The following is a 22,405-nucleotide window of genomic DNA, read 5'->3' as shown; positions in this document are numbered from 1 at the left end:
GGACTTGTTAAATCCAACAAATTCCAATCAATCTAACTCCCCACAAAACAAATTCTCAAATGTATCAGGGTTAGTCTCTACCTAGAACTAACCATAGCTTTTATAATCATTTATATATTTGTCCTGCAAGTGGCTCTTAAAGGGTGCATTATAGAAGATGAGTTAAGAAAGTTGAGCTTCTGTAATGGCTACAGAAATGCACTGACAATCCCGGTCACGTTGGCTGTCAAAGTCAGAATTCCACATAGCACTGTGCTTGTTTACTACCACAGATATCAAATACATGATTACAGAGAAGCCTCTGTAAAAGCAAGATAATTTGGCTCATTATGGCCATAGAAAGTTTCATGATAGTGAAATGGGAGAATAATCAGAATTTTCCCAGTTCATGCCCCAGAATACCTTTATTTATTCAAAATTAAATAAATAAAGACTTCTACCATGCTGGGAAAGGACTGAAGCAAAAACTCATTGAAGAGTCTGCAGCCAGCTCAGCCCCATTCAGGAGCCCAGTATGTTCATACCAGGTATCAGTTACCTTTGCAAATGCTTTACATGGCCCACTCAGGCTGCCCTATTTGTCCAGGGAAGACAGTGCAGAAAGTCACTACGGATGTTCCTCGCTGAGCAAAGCACAGAAGAGCGGGGCTGTCAGACACACTTCAGAGGTGCTCCGGAGCACTTCTGTTTCCCTGCTCTGGATGTCTCGGCACATTTTGTCCAGCTGGTATCTGCCAGGCTCATGACTAGCTTCAGGCCAAAGGTAATTGCAGCTGTCAAGAATGGTTATGTGAATTTTCACTCTCTGATGATTTTTTTTGTTGTTCAATAGCCTTTCTACTTCCTTCAGGCTTTCTGTATTTTGTATTAACTGTGTCTCAAGAGCAAGAAGGATGGTGATGCATGTATATATATTGCTGGCTTGTTCTTCCAGAGATATGCCTCTTCAGTGATTTTATTTCTTTATTCCTTGTGCATTTGAAATTATAGCTAAAGGAATATCATAATTCTTTTCCAGAGCTATGAATACTGTATTTCAATTACACAATGCAAGTGTGGGCTGGATGCTTTTGTTGTGTTATCTGTTTAAGGATTACACTATACAAACAATTCACCTGGTTCAGAGCTGTGGCACTCTGGCTTTTATTTTCAGAAAAATGTAGGCACCAGATTGGGCCAATAAGGAAAGCCCAAGTTTAGTAAGTGTGCACAATGATCCAAAAAAAAATAGTGTGAGCAATTGGCGCTATTCTGTTGAAGTGAGTGAACTTCATAGGTTGTCATCCGTATTCACCGAGAACAATGTTAAAATTTATCCTGAAGGCAGGAGAGGAAACAAAATGCACGCAGGAGTATTTGGCTGTTTCCAATGCTCCCTGAACAATGTATCAGATTTTAAACAATATATAAGAACAATGTGAAAGACAGAAGTTCTTTGAGCAGCTCAGTGGTGGTTCACAAACAGGAAATCAACAGCTCGCGCAGGCCAATGGCAGATATTTTTAAAGCAGTCTCTCCAAATGCTCAGGACTTGTTCCCCATTCAGGTAAGTAAAACCAATTGTGCTTCATCCTGCCCATGCAGTGTCTTCCCAGCAGTGATCAGAACTGAACTGGTGACCAAACTTCAGCTGCTTGACATGTACAGAAGTCTTCACTGACCTCGGGTTCCAGCTCAGTAGGACTCCAGGTAAAACCCAGCCTTGTCAAAAAATGCACTCGACTCTAAGCAGCTTTGGATCAAACATTCAACATTTTTGTTTTCAATCCAGTGCAGTGTAATGTCCCTCCCTGTCTTTTTAATGTAACATGTCGGGAGTTTCAGGAAAGGCAAACTGCACTGATGCCAGAGGACCTAAAGCTGGCATCCTAATGGCCTTTTTCTGCTGAGAATGACACGGTTCTCATGAGCTCCCAAAAATGATAAGCTAATAAGGAAAAGGAGGCAGAAATGCTATCATCCAGGATGTTGAAGACCAAGTAGTCCTCAGGGGAGACATAACCAGACTCTTGGCTGTTCAGACATCAGTTTGCTAACACAATCTACTTGGGTTCTTTGTATGACGGAACAATTTAATAATCAGATAATCCTGAGCTGCACTAACCCACACAAACACAGAACGAGTGTGTCCACTACTGCCTGGCCAAAAGCTTTCCAAAGAATTAGAGACATTTTACAAAGTCTGCCCCACAACAAAGGCAACTGCCTTATTCATTGCAGAATTTCAGCACAAGCATTTCTGAAGTCATACCAACATCTCCAGACATTCTTATGACCAGTTTATAGAAATGTAACCTTGATTTTGACATAGATAAGAATGTTTCCCTCATGTTAGGACCTAACAAAATTAATTTTCATAGCACGTCCACTGCTAAAGAACTTTCTAATCAAGGCTGACTGGACAGTATAATTTCCTTAACTCATGAGAATTTTTGAGATTTCAAACAAACAAACAAACAGCAACAACAAAAAAAAACAGCTTCTTGACTTAGAAACCTCATAACACAAGCAAACCCCTACCTGAGAATATGTCAAATAAACAAAATACAAAAAAAAAGCCTTATAGCAGATTGACAGAATGTTTTTACACTATGAGAGGCATTTTATTTAAGTATCATCAAAAACATTACTCCATTTTGCCCTCCGCATCTTATTAAACCCTTTTTTACTCTAACTTATCTTCCACTTTTGAAATAATTAGCTGGTGTGAGTCAGAACCCAGACGTTTTTCATTCATGTCACAAATACTAAAATTAGATGCTTCACCTCTTGTAAATCAGTAGTACTTTTCTAGTCTGTTACCCTCCCTGCCCCAAACAACTCTAACTTTCCAGAAACCTCTGCACTGATAGGGCTGGGACCACCTGACAAACAATTTGACAAATTCAACCATGTTTAGACACACACTGTATTACTCATTCAAATACAGATTGTCAAAAATCCATTAACAATAGAGTACGGAAGGCACACAAGCGTAAATGCTGAGATGCACAATGTGGAGCACTTATCTGTGAATAAATTGAGCACGATTAAGCCACTGCCAGTAGGAAAATTAAACATGGGGTGCTTGCATATTTTGTAAAAGCTTAAGACACTAACAAATTTTAAGAACCATCGCTCAAAAGCTATTATTTTCAGAATGCTCATTAATCAAATAGTTTGGGAGCTGGACAGCTTGTGTCCGGCTAAGACCTTATTGTAGACATTTCTGCTTGGCAATGCTTCCTCATTTTATTCTATTTTGTAGCTGATTTTTGAGCATGCTGCTCAGCTTCCCCATCTACATCCACGTCCCGGGGATAAGGTGAAATATTCTGGCTTTTTGCTTGGTCTATTACATGACCTTTTACTGTTTTTTTATTTCTAGGTTTGCACATATTATTCCCCTGAAGCTCCCCCAAAGTGGGGGGAGGACAAGGAGCTCAGTATTTTTCAAGTACGTTAACTCCTCTAGCAAACTAGACCGTTCTGGTTAGGGTCATAAAGGTGCTTGCCTGTTTCTATAAATTCAGTGAGGTTCACTTCAGTGACTCTTCTTAACATAAAATAATAGACAAAGCTTTCATTAGAAAGCAGATAGAAGAACTATTTTAAAACAACCTGCAAATTGTTTCTCACCTATTCAGGGTTTACATCTCTTCTTTAGGAAAGCACTCTTTGTTATTGATAATGCAGCTGTCACGGGGCTGACACAACTCATACTCTTTTCATTTTAACAGTAGCTTTTGTGGTACTGTATGGTTTTGCAGATGCTTTGAGTTCTGCCTCCTAATAAATCAGGGTGGTTAAGCTTTCTTCCCATCTTTTCATTGTGACCTTTTGCAGCAGTGTCTGAATCCGCTTCATCTGCCACCTCTTCACTTTATATCAGACTTCTCAAATACTTCTCATTGTAAAAACAAGTGATGAGTAGAAGACCCTGTTTGTGGAATAACCTGCCTGTTCTGCAAGTTTGACATGTTACAAACACAGCTAGAGAATATTGTTTCCTGAGGTTTACTTAGATCAATAAGCAGAGTTATGTATTTTTTGGGCCTTGAGGAAAAAGACCCTATTGCTGAATACAAGACGATTGATCTCTAGATTTATAAGGAATATTATATATGTTACGTCTGGCTTCCTTCACTCCCACAGATTCCTCACATCACTACAAAAACTGCTGTTTTTCTGATAACAGCTGAAGTGTTTCAAGTGTTTCATTTGGAGCTATAATAAGGGAAAATGGAAGTCTATGTAACATAGCAGTGTGCTCATGAAATAGAAATTCCGTAAAGTATATGTAAAAACATGTTTTTAAAAGGGTTCACTCTCAAGAGATTGAGGAAGAGCCTGTGGTGACGGATATTACCATTTTTCTGAAGTGCTCATGTAGAATAGAGAAGGTTTTCCTCCATGGGGAATAATAATTGGCATAACAACCATTTCTGTTATCATTGTGTGTAGAGGAGCATGGGGAAGCTGGAATATCACAAAATGCACAGCTGGATGCTTCCTTCAGCACCCATCCCAGGCTAACAGCAGAAGCTCAAGAGAGTATGAAGCCAAGTACTGGGCTGTTGTAACACCACAAAATGGACACTCTTTATCCACTATCCGCCCCTAGGAAACCTTGGCGAAAAAGTATTTTAGATGTTATAGCTAATCTGAAAACAGTGGTCTTCAGCCACAAGGAGTTAACTGATCATTAAATGGAGATCCTTTACCCATGATCCATGCTGAATAATGAGCTACAGGCCTTAATTCTACTACAGCTTGTAACTGAGCATGATATAAATATGATCTGAGTGCACTCCCTTACTCTGTTTACTGCTTTTATCAGACTGCCTTCCTCTTGTCCTCTGTTTTATGGTCACACAGGTTGAGAAGCTTTTTTCAGACTTTTATGAACGTTATGCTGTTTTACAGTTGCACAGAAGCTCTTACGGTTCCTAAGAAACTCTTGGCAATGGACTCTGGCAGTTTGTTGTCTACTGGAAGAAATAAAATGTAGCAGCCATGGTGTGCTAAGGACAATGTGCTATGAGCAGGTTAGCTGGAGGCTCAAAAGGAGGCACTCTGATTTAAAATGAAAAGGTGATTTATCTACATGATGGGATCAGAACTTAGAAGTTCTCATAATGATTCGACATAAATTTGTAGATCCATATTGTTACAGTGATGACACGGCTGCCCTTTAATAAAACACAAAACAAGTGAGAGTGGTAGTAACTTTGGCAGAAAGCATCAGAAAACCCCACATTTGGATAGCATGAGATCTTGCTATGCTACCTGTAATGGTAGCACATGCATACAGCAGAGGACAAGACGTCAGGGGAGAAGTTGGGAACACTCTTTTCTGCATTCTTTGTTACTTTCAACTGTATCAATTTCTTCACTGTTTCCTACACATCTTGGCTAAATTCCACATCAAACATTAATCACTGCTGTTTTTAAATTAACTTGATGACACCAGTGTAGACTAAATTACAGAGGGATTTTCTGGTTTATTGGTCTTGACTTATTAATGCATTATGTTGAGGATGACTCCTCACTTACTTAGAGGACACAGCTTTCAATTTAGAAGTGCAGCCAAAGCCAAGCAGGAACTCCGAACAGGTTTATACATTTTAGGTAAGGAGAGCTACCTGTATGAACTGTATAGAATAACACAGGGATGGACCAAAAAACAGCACAGATGACTATTAAATCGTATTCCAGTTCCAGATGGATCTGCCCATGCTAGACAATAAACTAATTCCTTGTCCCTCCGCTCTGGCCCCTGCAGAGTAGCTCTCATCTTCTTTAAAGTTTCATTACATTAGTTAGCTAAGGTATATCATATAATTTTGCTTTTCTCATTTTCTATGACAACTTTCCTTGGTGGGACTAAACATGCTATTCCAGCCCACACTTGTGTTGCCATGGACTCTGTGACTTGTTTTGCTTATTCACTTATGTAATCCATCTTTCCAAATACAGCATTACTTTTCCTGAACTTGTGATCCATCACTCTGTCGCCCTGAGAGGTTAGTAACACACCAGTTTTTTAGGACAGCTCTTGCTGTTATGCAAGAGTCTTTGTCTATATCTTGACTACCAAGTGAGATCTCAGTGCAGATATCTCATTTTCTTAGGAATATCTGCTTGAAAAGTTGTCATGAAAAGTATCCAGATACCAGGTCTGCAAAAGCAGATGTTCTGGTGGTGGTGGACTGTAGAAACACCTGGTTACCAAGGCTCCTTTGCATTGCTTTCCAGCTGCACGTCTTACACCTGAGACACTCTCTGACTATTGGGTGAAGAGGCTGTTGCACAGCACTAACAAAATGTCTTTGCTGGCGACATGTTCGTGTGACCTGTTCATGTTCATGCCACCACGTGATTATTCTGGCTGAAAAAGAAGCAGCCTTATCCCATGAATTCTAATCCATTGCCATGACCAGCAAAGCAGTGCAGAGAGTGTATGGTCAGCCCAGTAACTCTTCCTTCAGGCAGTCTTTCAGGTAAGCACGCATCCCTGCGGCTGCAGGAATTACAAGTTGCCCCATACAATGATGGGCACCTCATAGCTGGTGGAACTGCTGGAACACCACTAGGGTCATGTCTCTGTTTAGGATACTCACAATAGCACTAAGGGCATTTTCAGGGATGGCTGGTATTAGGCATGAAAGAGCAATCTCCTTGTGATTTACACTCCAGCTCATCCCATCTAATACTGCTCTATAGCCCTGGACAGAGAAACACATGTTCACTGCAAAAGGATGGACATTTCAGAAGCAGTTACTGTGCTTCACTAATGTGTCCACTGGTAGAAACTGTTCATTATATTTATTCTCTAAAACACTTTTCCTTATATAACAGGGACAGTTATCAGCTGCTGCTGTACAATAGACACAGATGTTCTGCATGCAATTAGAACATTAAAATCTATATCAAATTTCTGGAAGCTGTCTCTGACTTTGGAAAGCATTAGCATTAGGGTTGCTGTTCAGAAATAGAGCACTGCAAAATGCTCTCTCAGGCACAGTCCACCTTCTCATAACTGCACTTGTTAGCTAAGAAGGCAATGTTGTTAGATGGGTGTTGACTTATCATACACATTCCTGTGCAAGGCAAAGTTGCCTATCAAATATCACTACTGGATACTCATGAAGATATCAGGCACACAAGCCATAGGGACACACCAGTACAACTTTTTGTTTGTTTTGCTTTTCACCTGCTGATTCCTGTTGCATAATGCACTAATGCACACTGCAACCCCTTCTGGGCAGAACTATTTGCATTCGGCCAGAGCTCAGCACCCCTGCTGCAGCCACAGTTATGAAAGGTGCAGATAGCCCAAAACAGGAATCCTTGGGATATTGGATGCGGTCTGCATGACCACAAGTCCAATGTTGCTGTTTTTCAGGCAGTGTGACTTGCAGAAATGCTAAGTAGCTTTAAGTTACTTTTCTGTGCGGGACTACTATTCTGCCCACACGACTGTGTGTATTTCTCCTTACGTTTTCTCCGTTGCACGATCCTCTTCTATTCCACTGTCTTCACTCCAACACTTTCAGATCTGTATATTTATACTGTCCACAACTACTTGCATCATCACTCTGGATCACTCTTGCTCTTTTTTTTTTTAATAAATAAATAACACTTCTTTTTAGCCTGGATACATGCTCTTATATTTCTGTTCCTGATACTGAAGCTCACAGAAATTTGTCCCAGCGCAAAATTCTTCTCAAATATTTATTTTCAAGAAGATGTTAAATCTCTTCAAAATATAGCATCAGGATCAGGACACCAAATGTGTTCTGTCACACTAGAGCTCACAAAGACTCAAAACATGTTTCACTAATGTTGCTCAAAAAATCAGTTTTCCTCTTATTACATTAACATCCATTAACAAAGGCTTGTCAATACTACTAAGTGTTTGGATGGAACACAACTATTTTAGGTCTAATTTAGATTTCTAGTTTCAGTGGATTAGAAAACCAAGAGTAGGAACTGTGACCTCTCCACAGCCTCAGTTGGACCATTTCTTCCTTATCTTGTGCCTAATAATCAAGGAAATGAGAAAAGTCATTTATACACTTACTTTGTATTCTGGGGGTATCCTTGCTCCAAATCCAAAGGCTGGGAACATTTTATCACTGAAAAAGAAAAAAAAATAAAGAGATTCTGCAGAAAAATACATTATGTTACACTAAACATTCACTCTTCTGTAAGGACAAAACCTTTGTTGCAACAAAAATCTAATGAAGTGGAACAACATAGAAAAGGCTTTTAAGTCAAGGGGGGTACATGGCAGATTGGATTGCTAAAATGAATTGCTGACCAGATGGAGGACTGATATGCAAGATGTTTTAGGTGAAGCCCTAATATTCTGGGAAGTTAGAAGTATTTGGAGAATATCTAATAATCAAGGTACCTTGCACTTCTCTCACAATTGCAATAACAGGTACACATTACCTTTTCTGTAGCACTACCTGGCTGAAGGGTGGAACTGAGTTGTCATATTTTAGGAGTAATTTTAGCTTAGGTCTGTGACAACAGATTTTTTTTTTTTTTTAAAGAAATAAGGAAATGCTCTCCCAGCTCAGATCAATGAGTTTACTGAAGAGGTGACTGAGATTAAAGCTATTTCCAAATTTGGCTTCTTACAGCTGTGCATGCACAAAAGAGATTTCCTAAAAAAAATATTAGAAAAGGGGCAGTCTCATACCCAGCAACCTGCAGGTTCCGTAAGGTTTTCCACCTATAGTATAAGTAGCCCCACAAAAATGTGAGACTATTTTGAAATGGGTGCATGTTGAATGATAACCTAGCTAATGTTGTGGCCTTGTCAGTTTGCATCCCAACACGACGGTGAGGTTGTTTTGCCCCAGTTTGATCTTTAGGGACAGAAGTTCCTCACTGAGAAGACCTGGAAACTTCAGGGTTGTTAATACTCTTTCAGAAGTACATTAATGTCTCACGCAGCCCACATGCTGCCAAGTGCCTCTTCCCAGATGGCAATGTGGAAAACAACAAGCTGTAAGGAATGTCTCGTCCCTGAGTCAGCAAAGCACTCGATCACACTCCTGAGGTTAGCAAATCACCCAAACATACACGTGACACTAAAGAGATTCTGAAGCCTCACGAAAGTCACTGCACTGTCCCCTAGTGCGCTGATGAATCCAATTCTTTGTAGGTTTATCTGATTCTGCACCTAGGGTTTCATGGTCCTTGGAAAGGCTCAATTCCTATTACCTTTTTTGGCACTTGCAAAGATTTCCAAGACAGGGTAACAGTTTGAAATGAGTCTGCAAGTCACTTTCATACCGAGTATTAAGTAAGTAACTCCAGACATACTCAGGAAAGATAACTGCACTTATTAGAAATGCCAGGTTGATTCTGCCTGGTACATGCTGTGAAAATCACTGTAATATTTCTGATACGAGATAAACAGAAAATGGATGGGCTTAAAACAAATCAGAAACAAGCCTTGAAGTTAGTAGCTGCAATGACAGGATGGAGAAATACTCACCTTTCCCAGATTACTAGGAAACAGTGATCACTCCTATTTGATGGCTTAGCTCTCATTTTGGTTAAAAGAAATGTAATTGCTGCATATATCTTGAGAGTGCAATACTATGTACCATATGTTACACTGTGGGACAGTGGATCTTGGAAAGTAGGGTGAATATCATTTGCATGGTAATGAAACAAATTTTTTCCAAGAGATGTCAGAAAAAAGTAGCTACTGACATTTTATGCGAACCACCTGCTGATAGCCTTCTCTTTGATGAAACACTCCTGGAAGCAGGGAAGCCCTTACAACTAGACAAAAGGTAGAATCAGGCATGCTATTAGAGGGCAAGAGATAGGAAACCTCTAGAAAATCACCTGAGTGAAGAAAGCATCTTGTTTTACATCAACAGTTAAGCATGGTTGGATTAGGGAATCAAATCCTGTGGAGCTTCAATTTAGTTGATTTGGGGAGAAATAAAGATTAAAAAAGTAACTTAGGTAGAACATAACAGTCTAAGTCTAATAAAGCAATCCCTAAAGCTGACGTTGGCAGCACTTACCCAGTCTAGGAAATGTCTAAATCCATATGGTACCTGTGCTTTGGATGTCAGTATTTCTTGGGTGTAAACAAGTGTAGACACTCTTGTATTTGCACCTCCATTTTCTGTTCTGTTGCGAGTCAGAGACAGCAGTGAGTGATAACTCTAGCACCTGCTCTCTTAGGAGGGAAAAGAGAAGACCTGCCTTTTCCTTCCGATTTCAAGACTCCCACGTTCCCTGCTACACAGTGGCACAAGTCCCCACAGGAAGCTACCCAGAATATGTTAGGACACCTGCCTCTACGTCTGAGTCTCCCATATCTCCTGTTTTTTTGAGCAAGTGCCAGGTACTGCTACAACCACTTTGTGAGAAAATAAACTTTGGTCATATACACAGTCACTCTCAAGAGGAGTTTCCACAGGGTTATTTTTAGGAGGGGAAAAGCACATAAACTCTAGAGAGGATGTAGATCTGTGCTCTACTCCTGTGCTTTCTCTAGCCACATTCTGGGCAACCCAACACTCGGTGGAGGTTTCCCCTTGGAAATTCCTCATTTTCCAGAATTTAGGTATGTGCATCTGCAATCTGACAGAATCTGCTGAGATCAAGCAGATTAGCGAAGGAACTTTTAGGAGCTCCCACAGCTTGATCTTTAAGGTAAGAAGGGATCTTTCTGATCAGTGCTCATCACATCCGTTACACAAAAAATGCAAAATCATGTCACTCTCTGACTACACTGCAAAATTGTGGCTGACTTTCAAAATAAAATCCAACGTTGATGTAAATAATACTTTACACCCTATCAAACAAAGTGTTTTGTTGCTCTAAAAGATACACTCTGCAGTAAGAATGTAGTTTAACTGCTTAGTGACATTTTACAAAGCAAACTGCTCTAGCCTTTCCATTTACATCTCATTTCATCACACGGGTTAAAAAACTGCAGCTCAGCCTGCTACGCTCATTCTGCTTATTCTGTGCTATTAAGACATTGCAGGGAAAAGTGACCTGGTAGGCAGCCAAGGTTTCTCTCTCTTCCAATAGATCCCTTCTGGTATAAAGGCACCAGAGAGCTGCTCTATGAGGGCCTACCACAGCAGCTCGAAGCAGAAAGCAGGGCAGCTTCCCAGCTTCTTGAAGTTACGTCAAGGGTGAGGACATCGGGGACTGAGACCATCAGAAAACGAGAAGGCAACTTCCTCTTGCCTGAAGTGTAAGCTGCAAGTATCAGAGGCTCCAGCTCTGGCTCCTAACCTGGTATTTCAATAGGAAAATGATCTGCTGTAATGATTTTTCTTCCTTTCCAATTTAAACAGACTCAAAGGACTGCAAGTGAGAACCAGATTTATTTTCCTTTGTGATGCTTGTCCAGACATTTAGGCTACATTTATATAGGAAATAAAATGCCCTGGGACCCTGGCTGAGGCACTGGGATGTGGCTGTGCACGTGGCTTAACTGTGAGTGCTCCGGCCTTGCCCTGGCCCACGCTGACCTGCATCTCATGGCCAGTTCCCACAAACAGCACAAGGGCAGCTCTGCTTGAGACGACTCCCAGGGGACCGTTTGGATGTCACCACTTTAATTAAGTTGGGAGGAAGAAAGTTGAGGTATGAGGGCATGGGCAGGTCCTCAGCCTCAGACCAAATAAAGATCTTTTGCTTGTTTTTTTTTAGATGCAGATAAAGAGTCCTGGGCACGTACAAATAAAATACCAGCACCATCCTGCCCGGAGGGGACAGCTAAAGGGACAGGAGAGCAAAGTGAAAATGGAAAAGGAAGGTGGCACTATAAAACCTAAATCTTCCAAACTCAAATCAGAAAAAGAGGATCTTGACTTGGCAGAATCATTATAAAAATTACTGTCACATTTGCTTCACATTTGATGTAGTTTTCTGTTTTACACAGAGTTCCACTGAAATTTAAAATTAGGCATAATTTTCAAAAAGATGGAGTACTTGACATCAAGACTGAAAGCAGAAGGATCAATTAGCCTTGACAGGGACTGCACCTTTTGGAAATTTATCTGAAAAACTCATTTGAATAGCACAGTTTTGGAGTTTTATATCAGATTATATAAGGGCCATGAGTAGGCAAGCAAGCATAGAGGTAAATGACTTCTAGTCCTTTTTTTTTTTTTTCTGCCAATCAGATGTATATGGCTAAAATATATTAAAAAAAACTGTAGATCGGGAATATACTCTAAAATCAGGGATAAGGTTTCAGGTTCATTGTACATAATGGCAAATATACTCTATAATCAGGGATAAGGTTCATTGTACATATAAATTAATGCATACAAAAAGGGATTGTCAGAACTTGAGAACTGCAAAATATAACCATTTAGAAAGAAGTCCTTGAGTAACAGCACTGTGTTAATGTAGTGAATACCAGAAAATAAATTCTGAAAATATCGCATATTTTCCTTTTGTAGCAATGCTCAGTTTTAGTCACTCATCTCTCCAACTACCTAGCAGAAACAGAGAAAACAAATCAATATATTAATGGAGGGAAGAGGTTTCAGTGAGTTGTACTGCAAAGACAGCAGAAGATATGAACAGAGGTGGTAGTAAGGTTTTATAAATTAATACGTGTTACAGAGAATGGTACCCCTTTGTGTTTTGCTAGTAAATCTAGCATTGCTGTAAGATAAGGAATACATTTAAAATAAAGAGATAACACTTAAAAAACATGTCTTATTAACCACTAGTGTTCTGCATCACTGCACCTTGGAGTTCAGCTGTATTCTGAGAATGGTTTGGTATTCCCAGTGACAAGGAGAATTCAGATGAAACTTGAGTGAAGCTTGAGTTTCTCCAAGGTGAAATTATTCTATAATCAGATATTAAAGAGTATGTTACAATTTCCTCTGAAGCTGTTGGCAAAGATGAGGCTGGAGACTCTGAGTTAGACATTCATTCAATAGGCCAACACTTCTTTTTAGAAAGAAAATATCTGCCAGGACTAGTGTCTTTGAAAATTAGTTCTTTTAAAAAAATCTAAATCGGAGCTCTTAAAAAATAAAAAAATGAAAAAAAAAAAAACCTCTTACTCATTCAATATGCTACTTAAATGATCTATAACATGAACTTCTGGCTAGTCACTTACACAGAAGCACTCTTAATAGTGTTCACAAAAACCCTTTGGCAGTTGTTCAGCACAGAAGATACAGATGTGCTCACCTTTAAGCTCCTGAAGCCAATACATCAGCAGGGACTTACCGAACCAACCCTTGGGAGCCTCAGCACGAAAATCTCACTTCATGCTGGCGCTGCGGTGCGAATGACGAAGTGAACCCCCTACCCTGGTGAGGGGGGCTCGGTGGGAAGAAACACTAAAAACTCTTTTTTTTTTTTTTCTTTTTTTTTTGCAAGTGGGCAAGAATCAAATTTACAGCTCTTGGAAATCCTGTAAGGAGTATATCTGGTTAGAAACCCTGGATATGAAACTTGGACTTTTGGTTCTGGGTAAGATCAAAATTACCAGGAATGTATTTTTTAAGCACAAGGCTGGACTCAGCAAAATCAATTATTCTGCCTTTCATTTTCCATTCTGGTCTGAAAAGAAGAAATGGTGACTTTTTGTTCTACATACTTGTCCCATGATAAAATCAGATATCCCCCCTCTGTTTAAAAGATATTTAAAATTGCCAAGTAAAAGAGAAATTCTGTTACACATTTGAGGGAGGCCAAGGGAAGGTAAAAGAAGGCAAGGCAAGGCAAGAGAGAAGGGACAAATGAAATAGAGTCATTTCTAAACTTAATCAAAATTGTAATCTTTCATGTTCAGGAGTGAACTGGAAGAAAATGAGCTGAATTAAGTGTTTCCTTCCAAAATCATAAGAATGAATCATGTTCCTGAGTGTATTATTTAGTAGTTATCTGAGAAGGGCCTGATGCCAATAAATTCTGAATCATAACAGCTTACAGGGATTAGCTGCAGTTCCAATAAAAATATGGAAACCATGTGAAATAGTTAAATATTTCTAGTTTTTGCTTTGCAAGCAGCGCTTGGTAGATAGAGGACATGATCTGCATGACGTAGCAGTACCAAATAAAGGTGTCTAGGTGAAACTGTGTAAGAGGAAGGGCCGAGAGCCGCAGTCCTGCACGGCTGCCTGTGCTCCTCGAGGCCAGGCCGGCCCCAGGAGCTGTGGTCCAGCTCCCGTTCTGCCCGGCCGTCTCGCAGGGCGCACACGAGTGGAGCAGCAGCAGTTCTTCCTCCTCACAGACTGTATTCTCCTCCGAGGGACCGCTACACCGTCACAACGTATGCAGGGCAGGCCAGTGCCAGGTTACATACAACCACATCTCCGGTTTTGGCAGGGCTACTTTAATCAAAGCTCTGCTGCACATGACAGAGCGCGCGATGCACAGTGATTCTTAACGCAGCAGCAGGAATGAACTGATTATCAAACATCTTTGTAACAGAAGGGAGCTGAGAGGGTGTAAATCAACAGAAAACCACTGCAATGACTCCACTGTTTGGTCTATCACAGACAGATATGTTACAAAATCATGTTCAAAATCCCGATATTAAAATGCATTTGCTATCTTTAATTACAGTTCTTTGTCACCTTAGGGGAGCTGGAATCTGCTGAATACAGAGAAACAGATATAGTACAGTAAATGGACTTCAAGAATAAGAGGGAAATGTCTGTCTCACCTGCAAAGGAAATAATTAATGAAGTAGGGGAATACAAATTCCCTAAAGTTAATCACTGAAAAGCATCAGCTCAGGAAATAACAACAAAGCTGAGTCCAGGTACAATAGATTTAAACTTTCCCTTGTTAACCTTCAAAGAATCTCCAAAGAAGCTCTGCAGGGCAAAAGTAGCAAATGAACTCAGAAATTCCTAGACTGAGGGAAAGTAAATACGCTCCACAAAAAGTCACCATAGTCTGAGGGAGAAGTAAATGAAATGGCAGAGACGCATCACTCGCTAGAAGGATCGCCTAGTAAAATGGCATACTCAGGAAGGTGAGACCAAAATGTCAAGCTTCCTTGCTGGATGATAAATAAATTGCAATGACCTGATTTATATCCCCACAGATGACCCAATTCAGTAAATGTGTCTTGAAAAAGAAATAGGAATTCATAACTTGGAATAAATTAGGGAAGGGGATGCTGCAAGAGGCTACAGTGAGTCATATTTAACTTCTCAAATCCAGGCTGTTCAGACAGTCCTATGAATTTTACGGGGTTGCTTCTGAAAGCTTCACTCTACAGTGATTTGGCAGATCTGTGGGGATGCATATGGAAAACTGTACTACAACTAAAAAGATGATTCTCATACACATAGCAATCTTGAAAGTTTAAAAGTTGACACGACTTGAAGACAGTATTGTACCCTTCAGGCTGAATCCCATCACCTAACATACAGATCTTAACAAAACAAGCGAACAAAGAGAGGAGAGCATTTCTTCCTTGAAACACAAGTGAAGCTTTCAAGTTACAGGGGGTATAACTAAGAAAGCACAAGAGCAAAGGCTTTGCTGCATATGCTGAGAACTTTGTTCTTTTTACTGGAAAGGATTGCTCAGAGGCTTTTCCTGCAAGTACTTTCTATAAGAAGAACACAGATGTAACTCTGGGGTCACTAGGGTTATGTTAGCACACACATTCAGGTAGGTATCGACAGACATTTTCTAAGTGCTTTCAAGCTGCAAATGAGATTTCCAAGACGAGCAGGATAAAACTGCTATAGATATCTTATGTGATTTAATGGGGTCAAATGAGATGTTTATGTAATTTTACCAAAATTAAAATGACATTTAGTCATAATGAAGAACGCCACGAAAAAACGTTACAGCCAAAATTGTAAGTGAAATGTACTGATGATCAAATGCTCAGCTAGGCATTATGAAGTATGCAGGGGGAACTGGGCTAAGGCTCTGTTAATCTGCTGGTTTGGAATCTCTGATCAAAGTTAATTTCACAATAAAACCATACAGTTTGGAAATAAAATTCTTATAATAGGTCTACTGAAACAGTATTGTTTCCACAGTTAGGCTATTGATTTATTTTCAGAAACTTGAAATGTATTTCTCCATCATGACAGACACATAAAAGCGAAGAAGATTTTGGTTCATTTGAACCAGGAATGATACCCACAGAACTATGAAGGGGATAGTAGGAATTAAGTGGCAGACAGGTCTGCATAATGCAGAGGGATTGTCTGGCTGTAGCTGAGAGTAACGTGACTCACAAATACTCTGCTAAGGCCTCCTGAGGCCAAAGGTTTCCACTTTCTGCAAAGGAGGAAACTTGCAGGAGAAGATTTTTAAAAATGGTGTTCACTGATGGACTGATGGCTTTCCAAACAGGAATAACTTGCAGCGGAGCTACATGCTTGTGTAATAAAGTGGATGATTAGAACAGATATTTCTTCTATCTGTGCTCATTTATTTATGCAAATAACCAATTTCTACAGCACTAGGTAGTCTATTCTGCTAGTCTATTTTGAGAGTCTTCTATTTCATATATAACTTGTGGGGTTTTGAGTTTATGTCATTCTCTTCAGAAAGAAATGCTGACAGAGAAATTGCAGGCAATGGCACCTGCCTGCATAGTCCTGGCAAGCCTAAATTAGTAGCACAATCTCTTCTTCCTCAGAGACTTCAAGATGACTTGAAAGATAGTAAGGATTGCACAGAAAATCCCTGAAGAAGTCAGACAGAAGGCAGCAGACGTCTCTGAGAAGCACATGGAGAAAAAATTCTTTTGATAAGACACTTGGAAGGAATAGGTCCTGACTGACAGACTGACATGGGAAGTGAGTTCCAGAAAGAGGTGGCAGCATGAGCAAGACACGAAGGTGAAAACTTGGTGAGGAAAAAGCTGAGCTGTAAGAACTGACAGAATCTGACTAGATAAAGGGCACCACAAGAGAAACTGTTACAAAGTCACTATGCCAACACAGTTGTACCCAGCTGATTCACATGGACTAATTGTTGGACAACCTCCTGTGTAGCAGCAATCAGCAAATGCAGCCTCTGCAAAGGCAGGTCCCTAAAGCTCCCTGACTGTACATGGACAGCTGCGCCAGCCTAGGTCCTCAGCACTTAAATCCAAGGATTTTCCATCCAGTTGGATGATTAAAAGTGTTAGTAATTCAATTCCACCAATGTAGTTCAAACCCTGGCTCAACAAAACCCTTCAGAATGTGTTCAACTCTGCCTAAAATAATGCTTAATGCTAAACATATGCTCCAAATTTTACTGTAGAGACTCCATTTTTTGTTTTATGTCTATGTAAACTTGGTCCTATTAAATCACTGAATAAAAAGGTTCATGCTTTTTCCTCCAAGATTTTTAAACTTGTTTAGATATCCTAATCAGTTTTTTTTTTTTTTTGCTTAACAGCCTCCAGAAAGGTTGTTTCTGCATTTAAAATGATAGATATGCTTAATAAGTAAACATGATTTTGTTTATTAATCATAGGTAGATTCAATTTTAATATCTATAGCTCTATGTAGGTATTCTATGAAAAATTAAATGTTGTATGTAGTGTCTGTTATTCTAGGCCTCATTCTTTGCCCCCAGTTTTAATGAATTACTATCATATTACTATCATACCCAAAGGAAGATTCTGCTCTTCTCCTTGTCTTTACCAAAGTTACCAATAAGATATTCATTTCAGATCCCTTCAGTCAAGGTAAATCAGGGTTGTCATCCATAAAACCTGACATTAAGTAGCTTCAGGATGAATAACCTGTTAAGTAATTCTTAAGGATAAGAAGAGGTTATGATTAAAAAACAAACCACAAGGACAATCTGGAAACTCTTTTCCTTTCAAAGCCGAAGGACGTACTGCCATTTACAAGTAGGACCAATTGGTCCATTTCTGTGGAACTTTCACAATGGGTTCAGTGCTGTACAAACGTTGTCCCCTTTCTCCTCCCTATATGACTGCTACCAGCTACCTCCAAGTGAGGCATTTCTGGGATAGATGGACCTTTTATCTCTTATGTTCTGAGCAACCTAGGTTTTCCCATCCTTACCTCTGCACTGAAAGGGATGTGCAAGATTGGGAGCCCTGTTTTTCTTCTGTTGTTGCTGGTTTTGTTTTGGTTTGGTTTTCCTCCTTTCGTTCTTTCCCTTCTTAAATTTCAAGTGTGCTTTATTGTACGAGGAAAGTAAGGTTTGGTACAGGGTTTTTAATCAGAGTGAATGCATTCTGATGCCTAAAAGATTGAAGAAAAATTACTAACTAGCAATTTTTGCATTTAGTCAACTACTGCTGTAATTCATTGATTGCAAAATCTAATATCAAAACTCAGACTGACTTCAATTTTCCTATCTCCTGTGGAATGTGGCCCAATTTTTTATATTTTCAGTATAAACATTTAGCGCTCTAAGCATAAATCGTTCCCGTGCTTTGCAGGCAATAACGTACTCTTTGTTCATTAGTGGTCTTTGGGGAGGTAGCTACATGCGTGTTTTATCGAAGCAGTTTATTTATTAACATACAGATGCCAGTGTGAACATCAGCTTTAAGGAGCCACTTGAATATTTAGAGTTCGGGAGGTTATATCTATAACTCAAAAAGGACATTAGTTTCAGGAAACAGATATAATTCACCTTCTCTGTGTTTCAAGGGCTCTTGGAAATATAAAAAAACCCCACAGTTGTAGTGCCTTTAGGTGTGATCAGACATGCAGATTTAAAATAATTTAGAACTTATTTTTGAAACAGATTTTCAATATGAATAAAACAGGGGTTAATTTTACATATCATTTTACAAATTGCATGATAGAAGAAATGGAATCATGAGATGAAAGCCCAGATCATAATGGGGATAACCCAGCTAGAATAGGAAGTTCCACAAATAGCCAATGCAACAAATATTTAAAGAACTTGAAAACTTGCATCTAACCCTTGTCTTGTTCAATGCATGAAATTGATTCAACACCACAGTAGCCAATTGTCACGTAAATTTGTGAGCCCTTTTTAATAATTTGGACAGCAATTATGAATGTATGTACAAACATAAAACTGTAAAAATCATAAAGAATATATATGTGTATGGTGGAACACTTTAGGAGTGGTGTAAGGTGAACAAGTAACAGTGAGTTCATATTCAGTAAAGCTCTTAATTCTACCTTAGTGCCTTTTATATTTTGTGTAACATTTCACTGTTTGCTTGAGTCAGATTGCATTCACTGGAGTTAGATAATAAGCTCTAGTGCCTTGCTGAAACAGGAGAGAGTTTTTAAGGCAAACATAAATATTTAATGTAATACAATGAAATTCTTAGTAAGTAGGAGAGAAAGGAAAAAAACTAAATGCAGAAACCAGATTTCAAACAGAGGATCAGAATTTCAAGTCCAGCCATAGGCTTTACTCACAACGGGCTTCACCCATAACAGCGTATAATCATTTATGAATCAGCCTTGAGCACTGTGTGCGTGTAGCAGTCCTCATCTTTACAAACAAGCACTTTCCAGCCCAATTCCAGCCTATTTTCCTTTGCCAGAGACAGCTATCACTGCAGAACAAAAGATGAGCTGCACTCATGACTGGTTGGCTCTGTTCCAGCATTGGTAAAACAAATCATTAAAATCAAGCAGCCAGCCTTTTTTAATGAACTATGTGTACTCTTGTTATTGTGACGGATGGCTTTGATCTGCAGAGAGGGAGACTAAGAACCATAAAGGAGAAATCCAATTCTTTTACTGCATGGTTAAGTACTACCCACAAATGTGATATACATATGCATATATGTTATGTATATCTATCTATATATGCATATCTATATATTTGTATATATGCATGTAAAACTCTAGTGTATATACATGTGTATGTATGCCTTATACTCCACATAAATATATAGTTTAACTAATACATAAAACATGATATATACAATAATATTTAGAATAAAAATATCACAATGTAGTATATAATATATACCTATATTTCTAAACCTTCATATATCATATTTATAGGTAACACATTTACATAGGTAAAGAGCTCTAGATACCCATATGACAGATTCACAACACAACTGCCCCTATCCAGGGAAAATCACAGAATTACAGAATGGGTGAGGTTGAAATGGACCTCTAGAGATCACAGAATCACAGAATGGTTGAGGTTTGAAGGGACCTCTAGAGATCATCTAGTCCAACCCCCCTGCTCAAGCAGGGACAAGGCCCCTCAAGCAGGGATCTGTTTTATCTATGAGTACTTCTTTTCCCAAATGTTTCCAGATTACAATATTGAGAACTAGCTCGCCAATGTGCTCACATGCATACAGCAACGCAGTGCTGCCTGGGTGCCGGCTCTTGGCTACACAAGACTGTTCAGACCATCTAGGGAGAATATATGCACAGATGGTGGTGATCAAGTAAATAGATTTTTAAAAGTTCTGGCTAGGCTTGTAACTCTGTCAGCAACCACTTGGGTGGATCTCCGATCAGAGAACTCAATACTAAAATAACTGACATTAAGCCTAAACATGGAATGATGTTGAAGCAGCTCCTCTTGGTATTTAGCATTTTGATAGCTAATGATTTTTCATCTTTTTTATCCATTTATGGATAAAAAGGGCTCCACAGATTTGGTCAATTTCAAGACAAAATTGTATCAGGGACTCTTCAAGAAACTTTGTGAAAATGTTTAACTAGAAATATATATTTCTTATTTATTGCTTTATTAGGCCCTCTTTAAACCTTCATGAATAATTTAGCCTGAAATAAATTTTTCTCCACGGAGCTCTCTGCTTATTTTACCCAACAGTTTCAATAACAAGTTTTTAATGTGTTTTTCCATTTCCAGTATTTCCAAATACATTTAGGAGCCTAATTTCTTAAAACTAATGAATGCTGCTTCTTCTTTTATGATCCATTGCTACTGCTGCTTGGCCACAAATTACAGCACCTACAAACTTTCTCTTCTCTCTTGACAAATCTTGCCATAACCTGAAACAATTCCACTATGTAAAAAGTACTAAGTCTTTTGTACAGGTGAACAGCTCTTCTATTTTTCATGCCATTATCAGATTGGCCTGTTCCTGCAGAACTGTAGCATTTTTGCAATCAGGTTAATAATCAAAGACTATTTCTCACTCTGTGAATGCTGCTGATGAAAGAGTGAACCTTATTCTCTCATGCTTAGCTATGCAGAACAGTGCTATTCACTTAACCGTTTCAGCAATCTCTGAGACATGCAGATAAATGGGCTTTTACATTAACTGCAGTTATTGCACTGTATGAAGGTACGTAAGGTAGCACTTAATCTGGAGCATTAATTACTTAGGGATCCCTTATATTAGCCTGTTATGTATAGAAACCTGAAGTATGTAAAGATTTGGCTTGATCAACTAAACAAACCAGAGCATATAAAAGCAAATTTTGCCTTTTGGATGTGCTATGTATCTTTCTCCCAAATTACAAATAACTACAGTTGATTGAATGTTTACAGAGGTACTTTAAATGTCTTTTTATTACAAGTATAGAAAGGAGTAATACTAATTGCTCTATCAAAGCACTTAGTATTCAACCACTCTGGTATTGGAATACAAAAACCATTGCAAACAACAGACTTTACCTTACTCAACTGTTTTTTTTTATGTAAATACAGAAGACTAGCTTATGTATGGCGTGCACAGAATGAGCGCCTACACTGAACCTGAAGATTATTCTGAGAGTAGGTTTGCTCTTCTTTTTATTCTTCCTTAGAGAAATTATTCTAAATTTTCATTTCCTGTTTGCTAGATTCAATATAAGCAAATATAAAGCCAAGGCCATATTGAATCGACGTGTGGATGGGAATGCATTTACAGTGTCACAACTTCAGAGCATACACAGGTCAAACGCAAACCAGAAAGGTGGTATTTCCCAGGGCAAATGCTGTTTTTTGTTAGACTATACCTCACACATCCTTCACTGTGCAGATTAGCAGTTACAGGCATTTTCTGTAGTACAATAGAACTGAATGATGCTGAAGATTTCATTTAAAAAAATTACCGGACAGTATTTTTCATACTGATTGGAATAAGCTGTATTGCAAAAATAATTTTTTGTGATAAGTATTGTGGGGTTGTACCACCTAACTATTACTCCATCTTAACAAAGTTACCATAAGTGACAGAATCAAACAATCTCTGTGCATAAACCAGCTCTTACATTTTATTTCTTTTCCTGTTTTGAAGCTCACTGAATTATTGTATTAATTATTGTATGACTGGATAATCCCTGACAAATAATCAAATTATTCATGATAAAAAACTGATTTTCTCAGATTCATTGATTACGTTTGACCATCAAACCCTTTCAGGAATTATATTAGCACAGTATTGTATTTTCATTGTTATTCTTAGAGAAGACATTTCATTACCATGCAGATGCAAGTGTTTCTGAGTAGGCTAACTGGTAGATGTGGCATGTAA

The 22,405-nt window shown here is 38.9% G+C and overlaps 1 protein-coding gene across 2 annotated transcripts in view; it reads right to left on the bottom strand.

Annotated features, from left to right (window-relative positions):
* The window catches only part of CPNE4 (copine 4), a 195,572-nt gene that overhangs the window by 15,292 nt on the left and 157,875 nt on the right, over positions 1–22,405 (bottom strand). For both annotated transcript variants that reach the window (XM_088521122.1, XM_088521123.1), the window contains exon 12: positions 8,066–8,120. In XM_088521122.1, coding sequence (XP_088377248.1) covers positions 8,066–8,120 — 55 coding nt within the window. The remainder of the gene's footprint in view (positions 1–8,065; positions 8,121–22,405) is intronic.

The sequence above is a fragment of the Tinamus guttatus genome, unplaced genomic scaffold (assembly GCF_059628265.1).
Source record: "Tinamus guttatus ecotype Peru unplaced genomic scaffold, ASM5962826v1 Tinamus_guttatus_pri_ptg000115l, whole genome shotgun sequence".
NCBI classification, from domain to species: Eukaryota; Metazoa; Chordata; class Aves; order Tinamiformes; family Tinamidae; genus Tinamus; species Tinamus guttatus.
Note: the sequence above shows the minus strand (reverse complement) of the source record. Positions and strands in the feature narration are given on the sequence as shown.